This window comes from Podarcis filfolensis, assembly GCF_964270895.1.
Source record: "Podarcis filfolensis genome assembly, chromosome: 10".
Taxonomy (NCBI): Eukaryota; Metazoa; Chordata; class Lepidosauria; order Squamata; family Lacertidae; genus Podarcis; species Podarcis filfolensis.
Window position 1 is genome coordinate 7,682,404 of NC_139612.1, and position 23,621 is coordinate 7,706,024.

General features: G+C 41.3%; 2 protein-coding genes across 5 annotated transcripts in view; one reads left to right on the forward strand and one right to left on the reverse strand.

Annotated features, from left to right (window-relative positions):
- Positions 1 to 1,517: 1,517 nt before the first annotated feature.
- HBP1 (HMG-box transcription factor 1) lies at positions 1,518 to 21,813 on the forward strand. Of its 2 annotated transcripts, none has more exons than XM_083575213.1 (11): positions 1,518 to 1,644; positions 6,626 to 6,818; positions 7,928 to 8,162; positions 9,118 to 9,250; positions 10,009 to 10,120; positions 10,207 to 10,319; positions 10,866 to 11,022; positions 12,946 to 13,090; positions 15,281 to 15,607; positions 19,040 to 19,181; positions 20,380 to 21,813. In XM_083575213.1, exons 1-11 carry the CDS (start codon positions 1,630 to 1,632, stop codon positions 20,389 to 20,391), a joined length of 1,584 nt encoding a protein of 527 aa, XP_083431339.1. In that variant the 5' UTR covers positions 1,518 to 1,629; the 3' UTR covers positions 20,392 to 21,813. The 2 variants fall into 2 exon arrangements, with proteins under 2 accessions (XP_083431339.1, XP_083431340.1); XM_083575214.1 differs by having other exon boundaries at positions 1,534 to 1,644; positions 6,630 to 6,818.
- COG5 (component of oligomeric golgi complex 5) overlaps positions 8,906 to 23,621 on the reverse strand; it is a 170,264-nt gene continuing 155,548 nt past the window's right edge. Inside the window, exons 22-23 of one of the 3 annotated variants that reach the window (XM_083575078.1) lie at positions 21,998 to 22,127; positions 8,906 to 11,005 (exon numbers count right to left, since the gene is read on the reverse strand). In XM_083575078.1, the coding sequence (XP_083431204.1) occupies positions 22,013 to 22,127 (115 nt within the window). In that variant the 3' untranslated portion in view covers positions 8,906 to 11,005; positions 21,998 to 22,012. Of the gene's footprint in view, positions 11,006 to 20,686; positions 21,787 to 21,811; positions 22,128 to 23,621 lie in introns of those variants that run through there. The other 2 variants (XM_083575079.1, XM_083575077.1) reach the window with 2 other exon arrangements.

The window sequence follows — 23,621 nt, forward strand, 5'->3', positions numbered from 1 at the left end:
ATCTTCTCATGTCATTTGTATATCAGCTACAGAATGCACCTTTAACTAGTAAAGTTTAAAAAAAGTATCTTAAACATTTCAAAAGAAAAGGAAGTATAATATAAAATGTCCATTTAAAACAGCACAATTAGTAAGAGAGTAAAATATTATCGTAAGCATAGAACGTATCTGCTGCTGTTGCTGCCAGTTCTGCCAATGGTAGTTCTCAGCCAGGCTCCCAAGCCAGGTTGAAAAAAGCCCTGCAAGGCAGGGAACAGGTCTTCCAGGATTCACAACCAAAACACTCTCTCCTTTTTATAGCTTTCCTTTAGTGCTCATCAATGAAGCTGGCATATGCTTGGGCTTGTTTGTAACTTCCCTAAGATGCTGTTTACAGTTTAATTTCTATTATGTGCTTTAAAATAACCTTCAAGCATGCTGGAGTGATTTAATTCTCCTGACTCTCCTTTTCGACTTCCTTCTGAGATTTCTTCTCTTGAAATTTAGGGCCCTTCTGGATGTGTATTCTGCAACATGCACTGATGGTGCATTAAAGATGGGTTCATACTGGATACATTGTTCTGGCTTAATAGGTGTCCCCCGATATTCCTGTACTGTATTATTGCCATCTGTGCTATAGCACAAAATAAGCAGGACAAAAATAGACCCCAGAACTTAGAAAAGTTACAAGATTTTAGTGTGAAACTATGGGTCATGCACCTATTTTGAAAAAAGCAGTATGACCACCCCAAAACATATGCTGCTTCAAATGCTACTCTGTTGAGAGAAATGGAGCATTCTGCATAAAACACTTTGGCCTTAAATAATCGAAACAGATTGGAAAACAGTCTTCTAGCGGTTTGGTTATATGGTTTAGGGTGGGCCCAAACCCCATCTAAAATACCAGCTCCTCATTCTGGGTCAATCTCTCTTTTTAAAAAAAGTTTATTTGCATAGTTATAAACTACATAATATTATGATTATTTCATTCAATAAGACTTCATAAGCATGCACATATAGAGTAATGACTTGCTCTCAATTGCCTGGAGGTCAGGGAAAACTCTAACGTGATTGGGCTTTTTTTGAGTGGCATTATCTGCATTGAACCATCTCTTTTCCCATCCGCTTCCCTTCTCCGAAAAGGTAAGAGACGTATCTACAATACGGAGAACAGGAGCGCTCCTCGTTGCTACTGTGTTTGACTTAAAGGGTCCCTAAAGGGCCACAATATGCTGGTTGAACAAATACACGTGTCCCTAAGAGTCTTGTTTACCAACGACCGAGAGCCTTCTGGGAAATGGTGTTCATCAGCCCTGCGCTTAGCTAGCTTATAAGGAGAAGAGAAACAACAAATCCCACCGTCCTGTGCGGCTCGGGAGGCTGGCCAACACTTATTTACGACTCTGCGTTCGGGATGACTGGCAGGGCCTCCCGTCCAACCGAAGGCGCGGAAGGACATCAAAACAAGTCTGTTTTCCACGGAGGAAACCTGACAGGCATTCGCAAGATCCAATGAGCAGAAAGAAGCATTTGATGGGCGTCCGCCGGAGCCATTGGGAACCCAAAGTCCATAAAAAGGCGGGCGGGGCTTTCCCGAGAGAGAGAGAAAGAGAGAGGGCGGGGAAAGAGAAAGCTGAAGGGAGTCCTGTAATGGCGACGGGTTTGGTAAGTAGCGAGAAGTTTTGGAGCGAGCGTGAGGGGCGGTCAGGAAGGGACGCGGACGGACAGTCAGGGAACGAGTTGTTTTGAAGGCTTTTCTTTCTCGCCTGAGGGCCGTCGTGGCGTGGCGGGCAGAGGGGAAGCTTTTTGTTGGCGGTCACTTTGTGAGGTGCCGAAAAACGGCTGAGGAGAAAAGGAGGGGAGGAAGAAGAGGGCGCGACTCCCCATGGGGGGGGGGCAGACCTCCGCTAACACGGCAACGGGCAAGCTGCCACAGGCGAGGCGGGCGTTAGACCTGAGGAGAGCCCCCCCCCTTGTGTTTCTCCTTTTTTGTCCCCTCCGCCTCGCCCTGCGTGAAGAGACCCGCTTGTTGATTTGGCCAGCTGAGGGGAACGGGCCCTTCTCTCGACGCCCGAGAGCGTTTCCCCCCTCAGCTGTGGGGCGCGGGCCCCTTTCCCCGCCCCCACCCGAAGCCTCGTCCTGTTGTTACGCACTTCTGAATGAATGGGGCCTTTGGGCGCATGCGCCGTGCCCTGCGAGGAAAAAGTTTATAAACAAGGGGGGAGCGCTCCTCTGCCAGGCTATGGTCCACGTGACCAGGGAGGGGCGGAGGGAGAGCCGCTCGGGCCGCTCGCGAGGCTCCGCCCGGTTTTCGGCGCTCTGTTAAAGGGGCCAATCGGAGCCAACCGCCTCCCTCCCTCCTTCCCCTCTCGCGAGGCGCGTGACAGATACTTGGCGGACGGGCGGCGCGCGAGAGTCCTCCCCGCCCCCCCCCCCGCCTCCTGTTCTTGTTTTGCGCAGATCCCGAGACGCTGCGCGCGGGGGGGGGGGAGAGGGGTGGGGCTGACAGTGACAGAAACGCAGCAGGAGGAGTTAGCTGGATCAGGGCTGGCCGCCCTTCCACTTTCTCGGCTTGTATAACAGTGGGAAGTAGTGTCTCAATTAAGTAACCGCACAGCTGTATCCAGCTTCTCTCTCTTCTCCCTTGTACAGACTCTGCATGTTTCATAGAGTCGTAGAACAGACTGTAGGGTTGGAAGGGACCCCCCCCCCCGTCCCATGGTCATCTTGTCCAGCCTTCAAATGCAGGAATCTCAACTAAAGCCTCTCCGTGACAGAGGGCCATCCATCCTCTACTTTAGAACCTGTTTTTTAATTTAAAAAAATTGTATGTTTGTGTCGTGAAGCATCCTGAGATCTGTAGATGAAGAGTGGTATTCAAATTTAATAATAATAATAATAATAATAATAATAATAATACTATTCAAGGAAGGAGAGTCCACAACCTCATGAGGGAGACGGTTCCACAGTTACTGTCCTCCTGATGTTTAGTCAGAATTTCCTTTCCTGTAACTTGAAGCCATTGTTTTGGGTCCCAACCCTCTGGAGCAAGAGAAATTAAGGTTGCTCCATGTGACAGCCCCTTAGATATTTGGAGATTGCTGTCATATCTCCTATCCAAGTCCTTATCACCAGACTAGACATACCCAACCCCCTCAACTGTTCCTCATAAGGCTTGGTTTCTAGACCCTTGATAATCTTCCTCACCCTCCTTTCACTTTGAGCTGCGTGAAGATGGCAAGCCAAATAGGAGCCAGAGGGGGTGCACTAGGGCAAGCATGTCTGTAGGGAGGACCAGAGGGTCACTGGTGGCTACTGTTGTCTCTAGCTGTGAAGATATCATTGTTTCTGCACTGCCCCCCCTTTCTTCCCACCTTTGACCTTTTTGGGGAGCGGGGAGGGAACACTGAATCTACCAACTGAGAAGAATCTTTCTGTGACTTGCCTTGTGCTGCTTTGATGGTTGCTGGTGAATAAAGTGAGACAGGAGAAAGCTTTGTGGTGGTGATTTTTTCTTCTTTAAAATGAAGATGTGTGCGTGTTACAGGAAGCGCTGTCCCGTGGCTGCTCACTGATCCATGTAAAGGTATCTTTGACAGTGGGATACTAGTTTTCAAATGCGCTTGGTTTCCTTGCCTGTTAAGATTTTAAGCATGCATCATTCACGCAAGTGTCCAATAGGAACACGTGAAGCAATCTGAAGAGTGCATCTGTTGTTTGTTTATAATGTTGAATGAATTGAACACTGCCAAAACCTACCTGAAATGAAATGCAACAGTTTTAAAAATACAGTGGATATCTTAAGGTGAATAGAAATGTAAAATGCAAGTTTATGATAAGAACTGCAATGGCAAGTAATATTGCATCAGATGGTAATCTCATCTGCTAGCTAACTGCACAACAGAGGTTGTGAACTCATCTGCAGGTTAAAGGTTTTAAAATATTAAAAGTTTTTATTTGTTGGCAGAATGCCATCAGGGAAGTAGCCATGCAAATCTTCTTTGGAAAGGCTTTCCTATAGTGTGTGGTCAGCAACATCTTTCTACACTGTAATCTTGCCCATTTTCATATTGTGTACTGGCATGTGAATATCATTTTCTTCAAATTAAAGAAACAATATTCAATCAATAGTTAATTCTTTTTTAAAAGATTCTTAGGACAATGGTGGGAAAGCCATCTGGATGTTTATATAATGACTTACAAGTTGTTAAGGATGAAAACAGCATGAGGAAAGAAAAAAAAAATCCTACTTGTATGCCTTATTTGCATTTTTTGTCTCAAAATTGATTCCTATGTGTGAAAGCTGGCATTGTTTTTCTCTAGTGGATGAGTTCAGTTTCCTCTGTAGATCTGCGCACACCCGTATATTGCTTTTCAAGCAGCCTACTCTGATTACTGACTAGTGGAGAGCTTGGGTCTATATCCAGCCAGTACGTGGCTCTTGAGCCCCTTCCACGGACCATTTTGATAGATGGGTGGGGTTGCCCACTTATCAGTCAGCTGACATTAAGCGACCCCACAATCCTCATTTTAGGCAGCAAATGACTGCACTATGGAATTCTGTAAGAATGAGTGGAATAGCTCTATTTTTACTTAAAAAAATCTTTTCCTTGTGGATAATTTCTGTGGGCAAATTTTGAAACACGAAGTGGAGGGGGGACAAGATGCAATTCCTGCAGGGACTCAATTTGGCTCTTTGGCTTACTACAGTAGTTGGCTTTCCTTCTATGAACGGCAAAACAATATGCTAGTGAGACCTGAAATAAAATGTTGCAGTATGGAGTGCTCCTGCTCAGGTTCTAGCCAGCCATGTCCTCTTCTAGGACACACCATTTCATTTCCCTTCTCTCTCAGTTTTTGATTCCTCCTCCCTGAAAAAACACGGGATTAGTATGCTCACTCGTCTCATTGGTCTGTGTCTAAGTCCCTCCCCCCCTTTAGGGTTTTTTCCTATCTTTTTAACTAGTTCTGGAATTCCCCTGCACATGTTCCCTCTTACTTCTTAGAAGCCCCATTTTGGCTACACTGTGGTTGGCCCTCACCAGCTGACTTTGTTGTTAGGAGTGATGTTGGGATATGAGTTTAAGTTGTGTGTTTATTCAGTAGCTTGAAGTTTGCAAATTTTGTCTTCCAGAGGGTTTTTTGTATAAATTATGGCTGAATCTTGCTGTTTACAGACTGATTCTGTATTTCAAGATGCATAAAGGAAAGTGTTTCCGCATGATGTTTGATTGTTGCTCTTCTGCCTTGGTTTTAATTTGTAAATTATCCATTGCTATCTTACATATGCAAAGACCTTATGGCTGGCTTTTGTTATTACTCAGAGTAACAAGTTGTTGCTTTAGAAGGGTGTGTCATTTTAGGGAGTGAAACTTAATTTTTGCAAATTTCTTCAGTGAGCAGTCTTAAAAATAATTTTTTTGGGTGTGAGGAATTCAAATCTGCCATTATGTTTGTTATTGGACAATATTTCGCTTGGTAAAGCTACATTTGATCAAAAAACACATAAATTGGAAAACCAAATAATTTTAATTTTACCTTCTGAAAATGTTAAGTACTGCTATAAAATTTTAGTTTTATCTGCATAAAACATCCTACTAAGTATACGTTACCTTGAAATCATAAAAAATTAGAAAGTAATGACATCAGTTAATGAGAAATTTAAACAACAGGTTTCATCAAGTCTTGCTTTTATTCATTCTTGGATATCAGCCATTGACTTGCTTCTTGGCCTCTAATATAGCCCTCACTTTTCTCATGTGTATATACCCTGCCTGCTGCCTCTGTGACTTGTTTTTCTCTATAAGACTGAGAATGACAGGGCCACTGTGGAACTTGCATTGGCTTGTCAGTAAACTTTTTTACTTCTGCTGTAGTAAGTTTACATGCCAAAGGAGGTTCATACACCTCGCCAGACCAGTCTTGTCAACTCCCAACAGGGATGAAGCACAAATGTCAGTTGCAAGACTGGCTGTTGGGTAGTTTCTGACATCCTCACCACTTTGTTCTCTTTGCAGTAGCCCATCACAAAGTTGGGAGTTCAGAGTTCCAATTAGGTTGCTCATATGTATGTATGTCCCCAGCCTTGTTCTGTGTTTAGAAGCCATTGTAGGTCAATTCCCTATTGTTAGGATGGTTGTAGTAGTAGAATTATAGAGTTTGAAGGGACCCTGAGGATCATCTAGTCCAGCCCCCTGCAATGCAGGAATATGCAGCTGTCCCTTAAAGGGATCAAACCAGCATCCTTGGTGTTATCAGCACCGAGCCAGCACCGATGTTTTTAACACACTGATGAAGATTCTTCAACCTGTAAAAGAAGCAAAATACTCCTTTTTCTGCCTCAAATTCAGAGAAATTGAATTTAGTTAGAATAGCTCTTACTATAAAATATACTATTCCATCATTTTAACCGATAAAATCAACATATTGTTAGCATGGTTGTATAAAGAATCCTGCTGAGATGTTACTTTTGATGAATTGTGTAGTCTATGTATAACAATAATGTCAGGCAAGAGTTAGCTATGAGTCTTGGAGATATTTTAATTTAAATTTAAATTTTTATAGAGAGTTGGGGGTGATAGATCTTCATGCAGTTGTAACTGTAGCTAAGTGACTTAATGCATGTAATTTTCTCATTCTGCTTAAGTCAGATAATTTGAAGCATCCTACCATGGTTTGGGAAGTTAAGACTAACCAGATGCCCAATGCAGTGCAGAAACTCCTGTTAGTGGTGGACAAGAGAACTTCAAGGATGAATGAATCATTGGAATTACTGAAGTGTAATGAGAACCTCCCATCTTCTCCTGGATATGCATCTTGTGATGAGCACATGGAGCTTGGTAAATACTCTGGCTTTCTTAAAATAAACTGAGCATGCATTTGTGTTACACAATGAGATTCATATAGCATTCATTGGGTACCATCCAATCGTATGTAGAGTTGAGAGTGGGACTCATTTAGCCCAGATACTTTGGCCAAGATCTAGAGTGCATATTGGGTTTATGCAAGGGAATTAGGCAAACTTGCTGAATTCTTCTTACTGCATTCCCTTGAATGACTTGATTCTATGCCAAAAAACAAATGCGTTTGGAAACTCCCTTCAGTTTGCCATGGAGGGAAGGAGCATTGTCAGCTTGAAATTGCAGAGAATGCTGTAATAATAGCAACATGAATGTGCTGGAAGTTGGCCACAATTGGTGGATGTCTTCTGCTTCTTTGCTGATGCCATATGATTTCCTCATTTTTGAGAAGACTGTTCCCAAAGGGCGACAATATACCTTTCACTAGATGAAAATACCAAGATAAGGTTGGTTTCAAAGACTCTGGACATTGCCAATTCCAAATATTCTAAATAATATAATATCTGTCCTATTTGAGGAACTTGGACATGAAGCTCCACCTCTGTCAATATCTGCTCCAGTCATGCAAATATGAGGTGGTGCACAAATGTTGGGTTGAGTTCTTCATTGCTTGATATTGTGTGTTCAGTGTAGTTTTTATGAAGGGACCCTCCAGAAACATACCAAGTTGCTTGCTCTGGAGACTCCTGTGTTTAAACATAAACTCAGATGGGACAGTTCAGAACATACATATATCACCCTCCATTTCCAGTGCTGCTGGCATAATTTGATAATCCCTGGCCTACAGGATAAGCAGTGTCAAAATCCCAAACTGTGTCAGCGAAAGCCTTTCCAGAAACAGACAGTACTGGTGTAGTTAGAGGTGTGGGCTCCTTCTACCCAGCTCAGGACATTTCATGTTCCCATTTTGGTGTGATGGTGCAGTGATGGTCCTTGAAGGTAGGAAATGGCCATGGACAATAGGAAATTTGTCGTCGTCCCCCCTGAATCATAATAGTCGGGGAGATCGACCTTAATTGACCTCTAGACCTTAGGTTGTGCTGGTCTAATCCGTAGGAATCAATCAGACCATGTGCTCTTCTTTGCAGATGATCTTCCTGAACTGCAGGCTGTTCACACTGATTCTACCCCACCTGCACTTTTCCAGCTGAGTGCTGATGTCTCGCATCAGGAATATTCAAGGCCTTCATGGAACCAGCATACCTCAAGCAGCAGTTCAGAAAATGCTTATACTTGTGAGAATGGAGTGAACTGGTTGACAGAATTGGCAAACATAGCTACTAGTCCACAGAGTCCTCTAATGCAGTGCTCTTTTTATAACAGGTGTGGTGTCGATTCACATTTCTTACATTTCTATCCATTTTGTAGCTTGCAGCATCATTCATATTGTTTAAAGAGTTTTATTTTGCATTAAACTTTGGGATACTACCCTTTTACAACTGGAACCTCCTTGCATGGTTTTCTAAAGGCAAAGCAACTGTTTTAAACATGTAATAACATGAAACAAAAAATTTAATGGTAATTGCAGAGTCCCTGTTTTTAAAGTAGGCTGTTGACAATTATCACTTTTACTTGCTTTAGCAGTTTATTGTTTAAATTTATTTTTTGCTCCTTCTATTTGTGTGCCATCCAGTCTACTTGCTTACAATCTAAATAAACCAAAATGTTGCTTGCTATTGCTTTGGGCCCCTCAGTCACAGTTCTGTAGCTGAAAGGGTGGCAGGAGGTTGGAGCTTCTAGGCTACCCAGCCATGTAGAACACTGTAGCTAAAGGACTGATTCTCCCTTGTGTCCCCCAGCTATAGCCTGGAATAAGGAGGTCTTCAAGGAACTCACTAAGTTTATTCCCCAGCCCTCCTTTCTTTGTAGCAATGAGCATTGGTTGGACTGCTTGCTGTGTTAACCTCTTTTTCATCTATGTGTTTTGGTAACACTGGGGCAGACTGCTGTGGTGTGATAATAGTAAAAAAATTGAGCACAGTATTTGTTGATGAAACCAAGCACATCATAGAAATGTTAGCAGCATTATGTTCTATTGCCAAATACGCAAAGGGAGAAAAGACCTCGAAGTTACAGAGTATAATTTATTGGCCAAACACATTTAAAGATTTTTATTTTTTCAGAAACCACTGATTTTGGTCTGTTCAAAGAAGCAACTAAGACATTACTATCTCAGAATTGTCAATAACTTACTCTTGGTGTACCTGTGATGCTTTTCCTTCTTCCCTTCCTTGAGCAATATCTGCTTATATATATATATTTAACAATTATTTTCTAGATCATCTCCTGTTCATCTAATAGCTACAAGCAAAAGTTTACATTCCTATGCACGTCCTCCACCAGAATCCTCTCAGAGTGACTCTGGTTTTCCTAAGCATCACATTGATGAAACACCTGTCAGACATGAAAGGGTAAGCTTTGTTTATTGAACTAGCTAAAGACCAGATTTAAACTTTTTAGAAATTGAAATAGCTTTACTTTGCCAGCTGCTCATTTAGATTTTTTACTTGTTTAGTGTTGGGAGCAATCTTTGTGGTAGCGTACATAGCTTGAAGAGCTCACAATCCAAGGGAGGTACAGAATGAACTACAAAAGACCAAGCTTTATGATGTTCACTATTTTATGCTTGGCAAGTAGATTAAGTATGAGAGAAGCTGTGAAACAAAACATCAAAACACATGCAACATTGTCGTATTCATTTCTACTACTGTCAATACAGAACATTGTATTCTGATTCTTAGGCCAATTTAAAACATACATTTTGAGCATCACTTACTTTTGAGAACAGTTGTCTTGGCAGTTTTCTATTTGCCTTAATCATGTTGCACGTGTCATTTTTGTGAGGGTGGCACACTAAGTTGGGGTGAGCTTTGTGTGTGAGAGGGAGAGAGACAGACAGACAGGCAGAAATGAGGAAAGTAGCATAGGAATGCTTAAATATGGAACTGGGTCTTTGGTTTGTGAAAGATTTGTTCCGTAATGTAGCTGCTACAAAGAGTCATATAAAAGATGTAAAATTTAAGAATACTTGGGAAAAGACATGGCAGTGATTAAGTGAAATATTAGCAACCCCATGCCGCTTGGTTTTGCAAGAAACTGAAAAATATTCATATTGTCCACCTAGAAATATTTATTTAAAAACCTTCATGTGGCTTTGTTTTCTCAACAGACAACTAGTGAATCAGAGTCTGGGATTTTCTGCATGTCATCCCTGTCAGATGACGATGATCTGGGATGGTGCCACTCCTGGCCTCCAACTGTTTGGCATTGTTTCCTTAAAGGTAAAATGCCATATATTACATGGCAGGATTTAATAATTGGTTTTGCCATTTTGATGACACTCATTTTCTTTTTAATAAAACTTTAGGAACACGTTTATGCTTTCATAAAGGACGCAACAAGGAATGGGAGGATGCTGAAGATTTTGCTAGGTCCACAGCCTGTAAAAATGAAATGGATGATTCAGTGAGTACTTACAAAGTAAGTTTTTCTTTTCATATTCTTTTGTAATGACCACAGCAATTTATCAGCTGTTTGCCTGAGTTAATTTCTAAACGTTGCATGCTTTAAAGAGAGACAGACAGCAAAGGAAAGCATTTACATGCAGCCATCTTAATAGGATAGCCTGTGAGGAAGGGGTAGAAAGGTATGGTTGGCTACTTGGCTGCATATCCAGGAAGAATGGCAGCTTGCTCAAGACAAGGAGCTGATGCTGAATTATTTGGCGATGGTGCCAAAGGGAAAGTTTCCTCTTTTGAAGTGCTGCTGCAAATTAGACTGATTACATATGAAGGAAATCCTGCCTGGCATGTCTTGCCCATTGTGGCTGATCATATATGTAGTAAACAAATCTAGTGACTAAAGTGAAGTAAATGTTAGTGGCTGAGCCAGAAATATTGTGGGAAGGAGAAAGTGACCGTTTTTGCCAAATAAATTACACACTCTTAGTTCTTTTAGGACGAGAGTAGTTTCAATGTCCGTAGACTCACGTGTTCCTTGAATAACCAAAGTTCGCCTGTTCTACAGGGATATGGTTCTGATGGTTTGAAGTTGATATCCCATGAAGAAAGTGTTTCATTTGGCGAGTCAGTTCTAAAATTGACTTTTGATCCTGGCACAGTGACAGATGGCTTGCTTACTGTAGAGTGTAGACTAGATCATCCTTTCTATGTTAAAAACAAAGGTAAGAAATTATTATAACTATTTTAATGCATGTAGAACATCACTGTACAGTGTATTCTGGTAATCCAGTCATCATCTTATTGCCATAAACTGTCATAGTCTTTCTACCTCTGCTTTAAAGAAAACAATCTATTACCATGACAAAACTTTCTTCTTCATCTCTGCAGTCTCTTCTGTCTCTGTGCAGAAAACTTCTAAAACTTCCATGTACATCCTCCTCAATTTTTTCAACCTCCCAGCGTTAGTACATTTAGCGAACACCTCTAATACGAGAGACTTTTTTTCCTGAAAATAAAACCTTGTTCCAGCAGGCTTTTGGGAACTGTCAAATTTTAATGAAAGGGCCAGTGTCATACTGTTTTCATTATAATTATTTGTATGGTTTTACCAGATTTTAAAATTAAAGCTATCTATATGTAAATGTTTGTTTTTTAATTACTGCTTTTTCTAAGTTTCTAGCACTTCTTTTTTTCTAGCTGCCTTGAGTCCCTGTCAGGAAAAAAGGCGGGCTATAAATAAATATATAACAGCAGGCTTATGTTAAATGCAAATGCCTGCTGGAGAAGGAGGTCTGGAACTCTTCTGGCAGGTTCCAGCATGCTAGATACCTATGTGTAAATTAAAGCGTTTGTTATCTCTTGCAATGAAACTCAAGTAGCATCCCAATGGTGAATATTTTTATTGCCATGATGTTACGCTGTAACGTTTGTTTGGTTTGTGCCATCTGAAGTCCTTTATGTGCAGGCCTAGGGTACTGGAAAAGTTCGATATCTTCCATGATACTGAAAATCAACTGTTGCCCTTGTATAGAATTTGAACAACTGAAACCATTCAACTTCTGGGAAGAGCTTTATTTACCAAATAACCCCTGATCCTACTAAACTTAATTGTGCTCAAGTTCCCTGGAAAACAGTGCTGTTTGCATTTTCTCCCAGACATTATTCAATTGCCTCACTGATTTCAGTAGGACTTAAGCATGACTAACTTTAGATAACATCATACCCATGACTTTTTGGATATTGATATGGAGCAGAGGGAAAGCCGTAAGCTCTTAATTGTGCAATATTTTCCTTGCTGAAAGCGGTGAAGTCCTGTTAGATTATCCATTCTTTTGGTGGTAGGATATGTTTAAAATAAGCAATTAAAAAAATGACGTGAACAATTTTTTTCCTGTTCTGAAGAAAATACTGAGATTCTAAAGCCTCTTTCTCTCCTTTCTCTACATATGTGGTGACTCCATGACACTTTGTGCAGGTTCCTTATGTGTTTTATTTCTAATCGTAAAACACCTAGGGAAACACGAAGGGTGCAATCCTGGAAACAATAAGGGTGCAATGCCCAGGGATCATAGGATATATTGGGCCTCCCTCTCTGACATTAGAGATTCGATGCCACACTAAAGAAAGAAATTTTGTGTCTGATTTCACCCCCACCCTGGTGCAGAAACCTCTTGATGCCCTAGCCCAGCCCAGAATTGGGCATGTTGAAACTGGTTCAAAGGTGTGTCAGGGAGGGTTTGGGAACAGCTCGGATCAAAAGCTGTCCTGATCCCACATGCTCCCAAACTCTGGAGAGATAGAGACCAGGTCAGTAATTGATCTAAATCTCTCTCAGTAATTGTTATCCCAGTGTTCACAATGGGAGGGAAACAGTGGAAGGGAAGAGAGACTGCAAAACAGATGAATGTGTGCAAGAGAATTCCTCCAACTCACTTCTCCACTCTTAGTGAAAGCCTGGCAGATCATATTCTTGACATTTGGATTCTAAATACATTTGCTAAGGAGGAAGCCACATTTAACACAGCGGGGCTTATTTCTGAGCAGATGTATATAGAATTGTGTTTCGTGCTATTGGGACTCTTATTTATGTAAAGAGAATCTGAGTTGCTGGACTATTTATCTAATTCAAGGTTTTTTCCATTCAGGCTGGTCATCTTTTTATCCGAGCCTGACTGTGGTTCAGCATGGAATTCCATGTTGTGAAATGCACATTGGAGATACATGTCTACCTCCAGGACACCCTGATGCCATTAATTTCGATGATTCGGGTGTGTTTGATACATTCAAAAGGTAACTCTTAAGAATGGACAGTATTTTATTTTATTTCAATTGTTTTTTGCTACCTTCAGCACTGATCGGTGGAAGAAAGACACATAAATATAACTAATAGATAAATAGTGTAAGTATCAAGCTAACCATTTCTCTATGCTTTTCTTAGACGTTACTAACAATCTGTTGGTTCCTTCTATTCCAGTTTAAATTTTAAACACACACAAAAAGCAGTCAATGATGTTTCTCAGACTTTATGAATTTATTTTTCTTACAGTACCTTGAACAAGTAGCAGATGATGGCAATCTTAAATAAAACTGATTGTGCAGGGTTTTGGTTTTTTTAAAAAAACTTTTAGAATGCAGTTTAAATGCAATATTGGATGTTATTTTTGGAAATGTTGGACACATGAACTATATTTTAGCAATTTGTTTTCTTTATTCATGGTTGACTGTATATCAGCTTTACCTGTAGTATCAATAAAAAAAATCTATAGAATTATCAGTTTTCTTCCACTAGGGGGTATAAAACAACCAGTTTCAAGCCTTCAGTTAGAATGTGTGGCATGAATAAGAGATGAATTTGCCTCTAATTGATATACTAAATGAGATGGAGAACAAGATCCAGCAAATGGGAGCATTGTTAGGTGTTATTTGAAAGTTGTGATGTTAAATTCTTGAGAATAATTTTTTGGAGAATATTCTCGATTAAGGTGAATATTAGAGAATTTTTATTTAAAATAGGAGAATATTCCTTTTAATGCATTGAAAATGATATAATTCTTAATGTATTGAAAATGTTATAATTCGTTAATATACATGTTTATTCATGGGTAAACTTGTTCAGATGGCAACCAAAAACTGCACAGATACTTTTATTCATTTTTTTGCACCAAACATGAAATTGAAAATTCAGCGTGAATGACTCATGTTAATTACTAAGCCTGCCACTAACTGTATATTTACCATCAACTTTGAATTCTAATTATGTTGTGTATGTATGAAATGTAGCTTTTAAAGTAAAGGGACTATAAAAAAACCTCAGGTCCACTACATGAGTATGTTATTTAATAAGCATATCTACATGGTACAGTATTTTCAGTGCAACACTAATACAGTCAATATAAAGTTTAAAATAAATGCTATTATTTCCAGAAAATAAAACACAAATAATCAGTAATGACAAGTGACATAACATCAGAAATGCAAATTACTATCTGCTTAGACAAGTAAGGCAACATACAATGTATTTAAATTATAACTGATAAATTGTCACAAGAAATGAATTTATTTAAAAAATAGACTTTAAGTAACAAGTGTCAAATGTTTATAAATTTATATTGACTCCTCAAACATCTTAAGAGGATAAGTCACCATCTTCATCTCCACTGGTAACAGAGCTTTCAGTTCCACACTGATCATAGAACAAAATTGATGGTTATGTAAAATTCACCGAGTTTGTTAGAAGCTGTGTTTTCTTCTTCTAGGAGTTTTAAGTTATTTACTAGATTTTTAAAATGTGGGTTGTAAAACTGGTTCTTACATTAGAATTTACAGTTTGTGGAGAATATTCTCATTCTCGAGATTATTCTCGGGAGAATGTTCTCACCTCACACCACTATTTGAGAGTACAGTGGTGCCCCGCAAGACGAACGCCTCGCAAGACGAAAAACCCGCTAGACGAAAGGGTTTTCCGTTTTGGAGGCGCTTCGCAAAACGAATTTCCCTATGGGCTTCCTTCGCAAGATGAAAGGCCATAGGGAAATCTCCAGGACAGCGGGGAAGCGCAGCGCGTCTTCCCCACTGTCCTCGGACCTCCTCTGAAGGCTGGCGTGGGGCGGAGAGACCTTCTCCCCGCGCCAGCCTTCGGATGGCTGTCCTGAAGACTTGCGGTGGGAGGAGGGTTTTCCTTCCCACCGCCAACATTCAGAATGCGCGCCTTCCCCTCTGTTCCCGTACCTGTCCTGAAGGCTTGCGGTGGGGAGAAAAGCCCTTCTCCGCACCGCCAGCCTGGCAAGCGGTCTCCATAGGAACGCATTAATTGATTTTCAATGCATTCCTATGGGAAACCGTGCTTCGCAAGACGAAAAACTCGCAAGAAGAAAAAACTTGCGGAACGAATTCATTTCGTCTTGCGAGGCACCACTGTAAATCTAGACTTGAAAAATAAAACCTGCGACATTTTTTTTTAAACTGGTTTCTCCATTTCAGTTATGATTTTACACCGATGGATTCCTCTGCGGTTTATGTGCTAAGCAGTATGGCTCGCCAACGCCGCGCTTCTTTATCTTGTGGAGGATCAGGAGGCCAAGACTTTGAAAGATCAGAATGCAGTACAAACTGTGGACCTGCTCAGTCATCACAGATTTCACCCAATTCTTTGTATAGTAAAGCCAGCAAAAGCCACAGCTCAGGGACTGCAAGTACTGTGAATGCCACTTCTCCCAACAAATGCAAAAGACCAATGAATGCCTTCATGCTTTTTGCCAAAAAGTACAGAGTAGAATATACTCAGATGTATCCAGGGAAAGATAACAGGTAAGAATATGTATGCTTCTGATTGTGATGTACATTTTAAGTGCAGAGAGTTCAGATGTGGGTTGCTGGCCTGATAAACGAAATATCATTGGGGTCCTTCTATATTGCTTTTGAAAATGATTCCAAAATGGAAACTTGCATATTGATAATAATAATAATAATAATTTTTTATTTATACCCCGCCCTCCCCAGCCAAGGCCGGGCTCAGAGCGGCTTACAAGCAATAATAAAAACAAGATGAATGATTACAACTTAAAAACAAAAATAAAATACAACATTAAAATAATGGAACATTAAAATATTAAAATGTAGCCTCATCGCAGGAGGAGAAGGGAAAAAAAAAAGAGAGAGAGGGAGGGAGGGAGGGAATCAAATTGGCTGCAAGCCAAAGGCCAGGCGGAACAACTCTGTCTTACAGGCCCTGCGGAAAGAAATCAGATCCTGCAGGGCCCTGGTCTCATGAGGCAGGGCGTTCCACCAGGCTGGAGCCAGAGTTGAAAAGGCCCTGGCTCTGGTTGAGGCCAATCTAACTTCCTTAGGGCCTGGGACCACTAGGGTGTTGTTATTTATGGACCTTGAGGCTCTCCGTGGGGCATACCAGGAGAGGCGGTCCCGTAGGTACGAGGGTCCTAGGTCGTGAAGGGCTTTAAAGGTCAAAAGCAGCACCTTAAATCTGACCCTGTACTCCACCGGGAGCCAGTGCAGCTTGAAAAGCACTGGGTGAGTATGCTCCCATGGCAGAGACCCCGTGAGGAGCCTCGCTGCAGCATTCTGCACCCGCTGGAGTTTCTGGGACAGCTTCAAGGGCAGCCCCGCGTAGAGCGAATTACAGTAGTCAAGCCTGGAGGTGACCGTCGCATGGATCACTGTGGCCAGGTCGGGGCGGGAAAGGTAAGGGACCAACTGCTTGATGCGGCGAAGGTGGAAAAATGTCGCCTTGGCTGTTGCTGTAACTTGCGCCTCCATGGAAAGGGAGGCGTCAAGGATTACACCCAAAATCTTAACGGAAGGCAATGGCACTAATTGGGCCCCCGCAAGAGAAGGGAGTTGGTCCCTCATCCCCATGCCATCCCGACCTAGCCACAGGACCTCTGTCTTCGAAGGATTTATTGATGTGGTTTGATGTTTGTAGACGAGCTTAAAACACAGTTTCCCGGTTTGTATCTCATTGGAAACTGTGGTTTAACAAACAAAGAAGTTTCCTCTAAAAAAAGCAGAGAGTAATGGCATGCTGCCATTGACATAATTCACTATTCCAGTACTACCGACATTTTTGATGGATGGAATGGGAAGCAGGCGGGAACAAAATTATGACATGTGGCATAATTACCAAAAACTACATGGTTGCTTGGCTTATTAGTGTCTATTAACTACAACGTGGGTGGCGCTGTGGGTAAAACCTCAGCGCCTAGGGCTTGGCGATCGCATGGTCGGCGGTTCGAATCCCCACAGCGGGGTGAGCTCCCGTCTTTCGGTCCCAGCTCCTGCCCACCTAGCAGTTCAAAAGCACCCCTAAGTGCAAGTAGATAAATAGGTACCGCTTTATAGCGGGAAGGTAAACGGCGTTTCCGTGTGCTGTGCTGGTGCTGGCTCGCCAGAGCAGCTTCGTCACGCTGGCCACGTGACCCGGAAGTGTCTCCGGACAGCGCTGGCCCCCGGCCTCTTAAGTGAGATGGGCACACAACCCTAGAGTCGGACACGACTGGCCCGTACGGGCAGGGGTACCTTTACCTTAACTACATACTTCCATGATTATGGGGCGTGTTTAAAAATGTGGTTGCTAAACCTCCTCTTCCCTTTCTTTTCTTCAATGAATGGATGGCTAACCTCTGGTCATCCAGCTGTTGTTGGGACTCTAACTCCCATCAGCCAGTCAGCATGGCCAACAGTTGAGGAAGGTGGGAGTTGTGGTCCAGCCGTACTGGAGGGCTGTAGGTTAGCCATCCCCCTTTTAAATTGAGGAACACATGCTTTCAGTTAGGAAAGTGGTGCTTAAACAAAGGGAACACATCTCAAGATGCTTCATTGTAAGCTTGTCTCAAAGTATGCATTATATAAATCAGGCATAGACAAACTCGGCCCTCCAGATGTTTTGGGACTACAAATCCCATCACCCCTAGCTAACAGGACCAGTGGTCAGGGATGATGGGAGTTGTAGTCCCAAAACATCTGGAGGGCCAAGTTTGCCTATGCCTGATATAAATGCTAGGTGGTGGTATTGTCATGCTTGGCAGAAATGTTATGTATTTTAGGCTGCAATCCTACAGACACTTATCTGGGAGTATGCACTGCTGAATAGCAGCAAAGGAGAACTATAGCAAGACACACAACAAACTGGTGGTTGTATTAATGTTGAATTTCTTTATCAGTGGTTTCTTATATACTGTTATCAAAGTAGCCACAAGCAGTATGTTTTGGAGACATCTTTATATGCCTAAAACAAAGTACATACTGTATTTTTCACTCTATAGGACGCACCAGAGCACAGGACGTACCGGACCATAGGAGGGGGAGAACAGGAAAAAAAATCCCCCCCCTCTCTGCTCAGCGCCCCTTCAGCGAAGCGGCAGGAGAAACGGAGCCCCTTCCATTTCTCCTCCCGCTTCGCTGAAGGGGCGCTGCGCAGCTCTCCCTCTCTGCTGAAGCCAGGAGAGTGGAGCTTCAGGGATAGCTTTGGTGCACACCGACCCCTCTCGCTCTCCAGGCTTCAGTGAAAGCAACGCAAAGCCTCCGGAGCACGTGCTCCCTCTGCGCTTCGGAGGCTTCGCATTGCTATCGCTGAAGCCAAGGAGTCTGCATTCGCCCCATAGGACGCACACACATTTCCCCTTAATTTTTGGAGGGGAAAAAGTGCGTCCTATAGAGCGAAAAATACGGTACGTACTCTTCCAAACTCTGCAACTTTGGACTGGCCCAATGTGAACTTGCAGACACAGTGACTTCATCCATTTTTTAAAGATTATATTTATCCCACTTATCCTGACAACTAAAGAACTTTGTTGTGTGAATTATGGTAATAGATGTCTAGTTGAAATGTATTTGTATTCAGTAATAAGGAGATGCAAGCATAATGGGTATTAATTTCATATGTTATCATGGTAGAAGTCTTGCATATTAAGGCCCTGTAATGAGCTGAATGCTTTGCTCTACCATCATCCATGCTTACAGAAAAATAGTTGTCCAAATTTGACAAATTACTTACACATATCTTCAAAATCACGTAGGACTTCCTGCCTTTCAGTTAGTTCAGTGTCACAGGATAATAAACAATTGCACCTAGCTTGAACAAGGACATTATCTGTGAACACTTGAGTGTTTTCTTGTATATAATTTTTATCCTGTGCTATCCTCAGAAAGGAAATGGATGCTAGAAACTGTTACATGTGCTGCTGGATTCTTGCACTGACTGTTTCCTAAATATTTCTCCTGCAGAGCCATAAGTGTGATACTTGGTGACAGGTGGAAAAAAATGAAAAATGAAGAAAGGCGGATGTACACATTAGAAGCCAAGGCCTTGGCTGAAGAACAAAAACGTTTAAATCCCGACTGCTGGAAACGGAAACGAACAAATTCAGTATGTTTTTCCTCTACTTTGACATTTTAGTGGACATCTTGGTGCTTGGGAATTCACGTAGAATACTTCAGAACTGCAGGGCACCCGTTCCTACATTCTCTGTGAAATCTGAAATGTAACCCCATGTTTACCACCAGGCTTTCCCTTTCATAGGAAATTCATTTGTCCATGTTCAAAGTTACCCTTTTCATGATAGTGTACGACAAAAGGGGGCATTTTTTGCATTTCTCCATGTAGATGTTAACATCTAAAGGTAGGGGCAAGAATCTTATAGAGTTGCTTATAGCAAATGTCTAAGAAAACTAATCTGTGTATCATCATCATTGAAAAAGTCCTGCTTTCCCTGGCCATATACCATATATTGCTCTGTTGAAAGAGCAATGTTTTGGCACTGACCAAGTACTCAGCCTTATGACAACGCATCCGTCATCCCCACTCCCCCCCATCAATTTATTATATTGATGCCAGCACTGCCTCCTTAAGCCATAGAAGCCAGAGCTAACAAAGAGAAAATTACCGTATTTTTTGCTCTATAAGACTCACTTTTCCCCTCCTAAAAAGTAAGGGGAAATGTGTGTGCGTCTTATGGAGCGAATGCAGGCTGCGCAGCTATCCCAGAAGCCAGAACAGCAAGAGGGATTGCTGCTTTCACTGCGCAGCGATCCCTCTTGCTGTTCTGGCTTCTGAGATTCAGAATATTTTTTTTTCTTGTTTTCCTCCTCCAAAAACTAGGTGCGTCTTGTGGCCTGGTGCGTCTTATAAAGCGAAAAATACGGTATTTCTAAACAATAGGTGAAGCCACAAACTAGCTGAAGTCTACACAAGACCATAGAAAGGTTCTGCCTTTTACATTCTGGGCAGGTTTTGAAACCACCTTACAAAGGGGGAAAGGAATAAAGGAACACACATTTTGAGATAGGTGCTTTAAGGAAAACCAGTTGTAGAAAGCATTTATTATGGGTTGGATACTTAGGTTCCCTTTTAGACCAAATATTTCTGTTGTAGGAAAAGAACCTGGGTCCAATGCAATGCTTTTGGGTTAAATATATTGGCAGAAGATGACCTGAAAGTTCTTCCAACAGGGTTGCCATTGGGGGGGTTGTGTGTGGTTGTGCTGAAGCAGGTAATATACTTCCATGTGCAAATTGAGTCTCACGCTTTGTGCATTCATCTTAGTTTCTGGTTCTCATTTTTACAGGGTTCACAATAACATTAGATCGGAATTCTTCTACAAATACATAGTGGAAGAAGACTTGATGATCAAGAATTCATGATTTGTTGTGAAGGTGCGACCATAAAATACTGGCAGCATTGAGTTGTTAGGAATGAGAATTTGCTTATTACAGTAGAGCATTAAGAAAGCTAAAAACTATCAGCATTTTAAAACCAAATTGCCTTATTTTTCTTCCAAACTACATATATGTCTATCAGGTGTAATAGGCTTGAAAATGGATATCCTGTGGTGCTAAAGAATAGTAGGAAGAGGAGCTTTGTATAAATGTTTATTTTTAAGAAAAATGCAAAAAAGGGGAATTTTAAATATGTAACCTGTTTATACATTGATTCTTATTGCTGATTAATATGTATTGCACAAACTATGTAATTAACTACAAATCTGGGAGCTGGGATTTTCTGACATAATATATGAACTTCTCGTTTGCCCAGTGCCAACAAGTTACCAGAATGTGTGGCAAAGTGGATAGGAAATGTATATACTATATGTATACTATATGTAGCAAAATTGTTATCTTTTTGGGAAGATAACACATTTATAAATTATTTGAGGTGTGATCTCTTCCCAGCAAGAATAAAAAGCAGAATTGCCAGGGCTGTTGATAAAGGCCCAGGGTGAAATTCATTACTTGCATTATCCCAAAAGAATGGTGCTTTTGTGGTGTCACCGTTTTATTCTTAAAGGGGGTTTTTTTGGGCCGGGGGGTGGGGGACGGGTGCTCCTATGCTGCATATTTTAAAGATTTTATTTTGCCATAAGACATCTTTTATGGTGGGGACAAACTTTGCACTTACTGTAGGTGCAACATTTGCACTTTACTGTTTCCCCTCCATCTATCTAAAAGTAGAGGAAATATGTTAGATTTATGGCTACTTTTGCTGTGAACATTACAACATAGCTTTTAATGTTACTAAATAAAGAGTGTGTTTCTGTTTAAGAATCACAACAATAAATTTCAGCACCTGACATGTCTATGATGTTGCTCCTATGATTTTGCACACTATATTCATGTATTTCAAATAAATTTGTAAAATATATTGTCTAGTATTATGTACATCAAATGAGTTGTGACTAAATGCCATTACCCATCTATATGATTGCTACATAGGAGGAGCACTTAAAGCAAGTATGCATAGGATTTTTAATTAAAGTAGATTTCCACTCAGAATATAGCATGAGTTTAAGATAAAAACATTGTTACTTCAATGTACATGGAATAAAGAATTATGTAATATGAAAAATGCGACTTTAAACCTCAAGGATCATTGCCAAGAAGTAAATGTGTATTGTATACACAAAAGGTTTTTCTTGTGGTCAGCTTCAGTGTCTCCAGGGAAAAGAGCCTTTTTGTGATACAAAATGCTTTGGTTTCTAAATTAAAAAGTGACATTAGAACAGTATTTTAAAGTTTTTTTATTATATATGGAAAGCTGAAGACTGCAGAGTGCATTTGATTTTCAGACATTTAAGTATTGACGTCTTATAGTTCTTGGTAGGTTTTGCAAAAGTCAGATGCTGTTTATATTAATTCTAAGTATTACCCTACCAGTACAAATTAAATATGTCAGAGGAGTTTCCATACCTTCCAAAGAACATTTTACTGAAGAGTAGACAGTGCCTTCTGTAGCAGTTGTACCATTATGGGATAGACTGGAGCAAATTCCTTTCCTTCTCTACTTCTTACTGACTGAACATAAGCTTCCAGTGCACCTCTGTTAAAAGAAAAAAACCATATGCATTAGAATCGGAAGTGTTTGTTATATGAGCCTCTAACAACAAGCTATACGGATCACACTTTCAATTTTGCACATGTTATTTTGTAAGTCCATTCCAGCCCATTTCCACATTAAGCTGTGATTTCTGAAAGAAATGACTCTCTAGGAAAATTTGTATTTAAAAAACTTACTTGATTACAAAACACATTTAAATACAGTATTTTTTCTCCGTACATGGATATATAAACTTCTTTTATCATGCAAAACTGTATAGAAAAATTCACAAAGATGCAAAACCTAAAAGATAATTATATTCTCAACCATATTATTATGGCAGAAAGTTTGAACTGAATCAGCTCACTTAAAAATGCAGCTTGAACACAATTTGGTCTGTAAACACGATGCCACTAATGAGGGGACTGAACCTATGACTACCGTAGGTTTTGCAACTGAAAAGGATTACAGCTATGTTATGAGAAATACGGGCTTGTGAGGAAGGGCTGCATAAGGGTTGTCTGAAGTGGGTAATGCTGTGCCTTCCCTACACTGACAGCATACTGTACTGTTTCAGATATTACACAGCACAAATAGAGGCACTTGTGCTCCCAGTACAAAATTGTCCATAGGTGACTCCGTAACATTCTGATCTTTGCTGCTATAGTGAAGAAGTAATCAACCAATTTTGTGGACGTGGAACTAAAAAAGATAACGAAAAGAAAAGCAAGAAATCCAAAGGAGATAGGAGGCAGTTATGGCAACTGTTTAAGCAAGTTATTCTGTATATAACACACCAGTATGAGCCCCTGTTCTTTTAATCCAGATGATTACAAAAACTATTGCGCACAAAACCAAACTGAGCAGAGCCGAGGCCCCTGGCTGAAGTCAGAAAGTGCAGTACTTAAGAGAAGTCATTTCAAACAGCATTGGGGCCTACTCAGACAAATCATAATAGCAAACTAGCAAGAAAATAATCATTTTATGAGCTAAAGATATTTTAGTTTGCTTTTGCTATCTGCCAATCCTGTAATGCACAATATACTAAGTAGGTTCATATATAGGCAAAGAGTCTAGGAAAAGTCATCATTAAAGCATGTTTAGTTAGACCAGGGGTCAGCAAACTATTTTAGAAGGGGGCGGGTTCACCGCCCCTCAGACCTTATGACAGGCCGGACTGCACACACACAGTGGACGGGGGCTTATCTCCCCCTCTCTCCCCCAGCCCCTCCCCTCCCCCTGCTTTCCTACCTCCTCCGCCACTCTGCGGTTGGGAGCCGGCGGTGGTGGCAACCTTTCCGGGCCAGCTTTCCTGGGCACCAGGCGTGGGGCCAGCAGGCGCATCAAGCTCTAGCCGAAGCCCTGCGAAGCACCCATCACGATGCCCACAGCGAGGCCATGGACAGAGAGGCTGGCAGGCGGGTGGCAAGTCTGAGCCGCACCTCAGCGCGCAGGTGGCAAGGCTTCGGATTGGCTGGCACCAATCAAAGCCCAGCT

Bases quoted from the DNA above. Each gene is read 5' to 3' on its own strand.
- HBP1 (XM_083575213.1), top strand. The intron at 11,023-12,945 runs GTAAGAAATTAT...TTTTCCATTCAG, and splicing joins TTTCTATGTTAAAAACAAAG to GCTGGTCATCTTTTTATCCG. The intron at 13,091-15,280 runs GTAACTCTTAAG...TCTCCATTTCAG, and splicing joins GTGTTTGATACATTCAAAAG to TTATGATTTTACACCGATGG.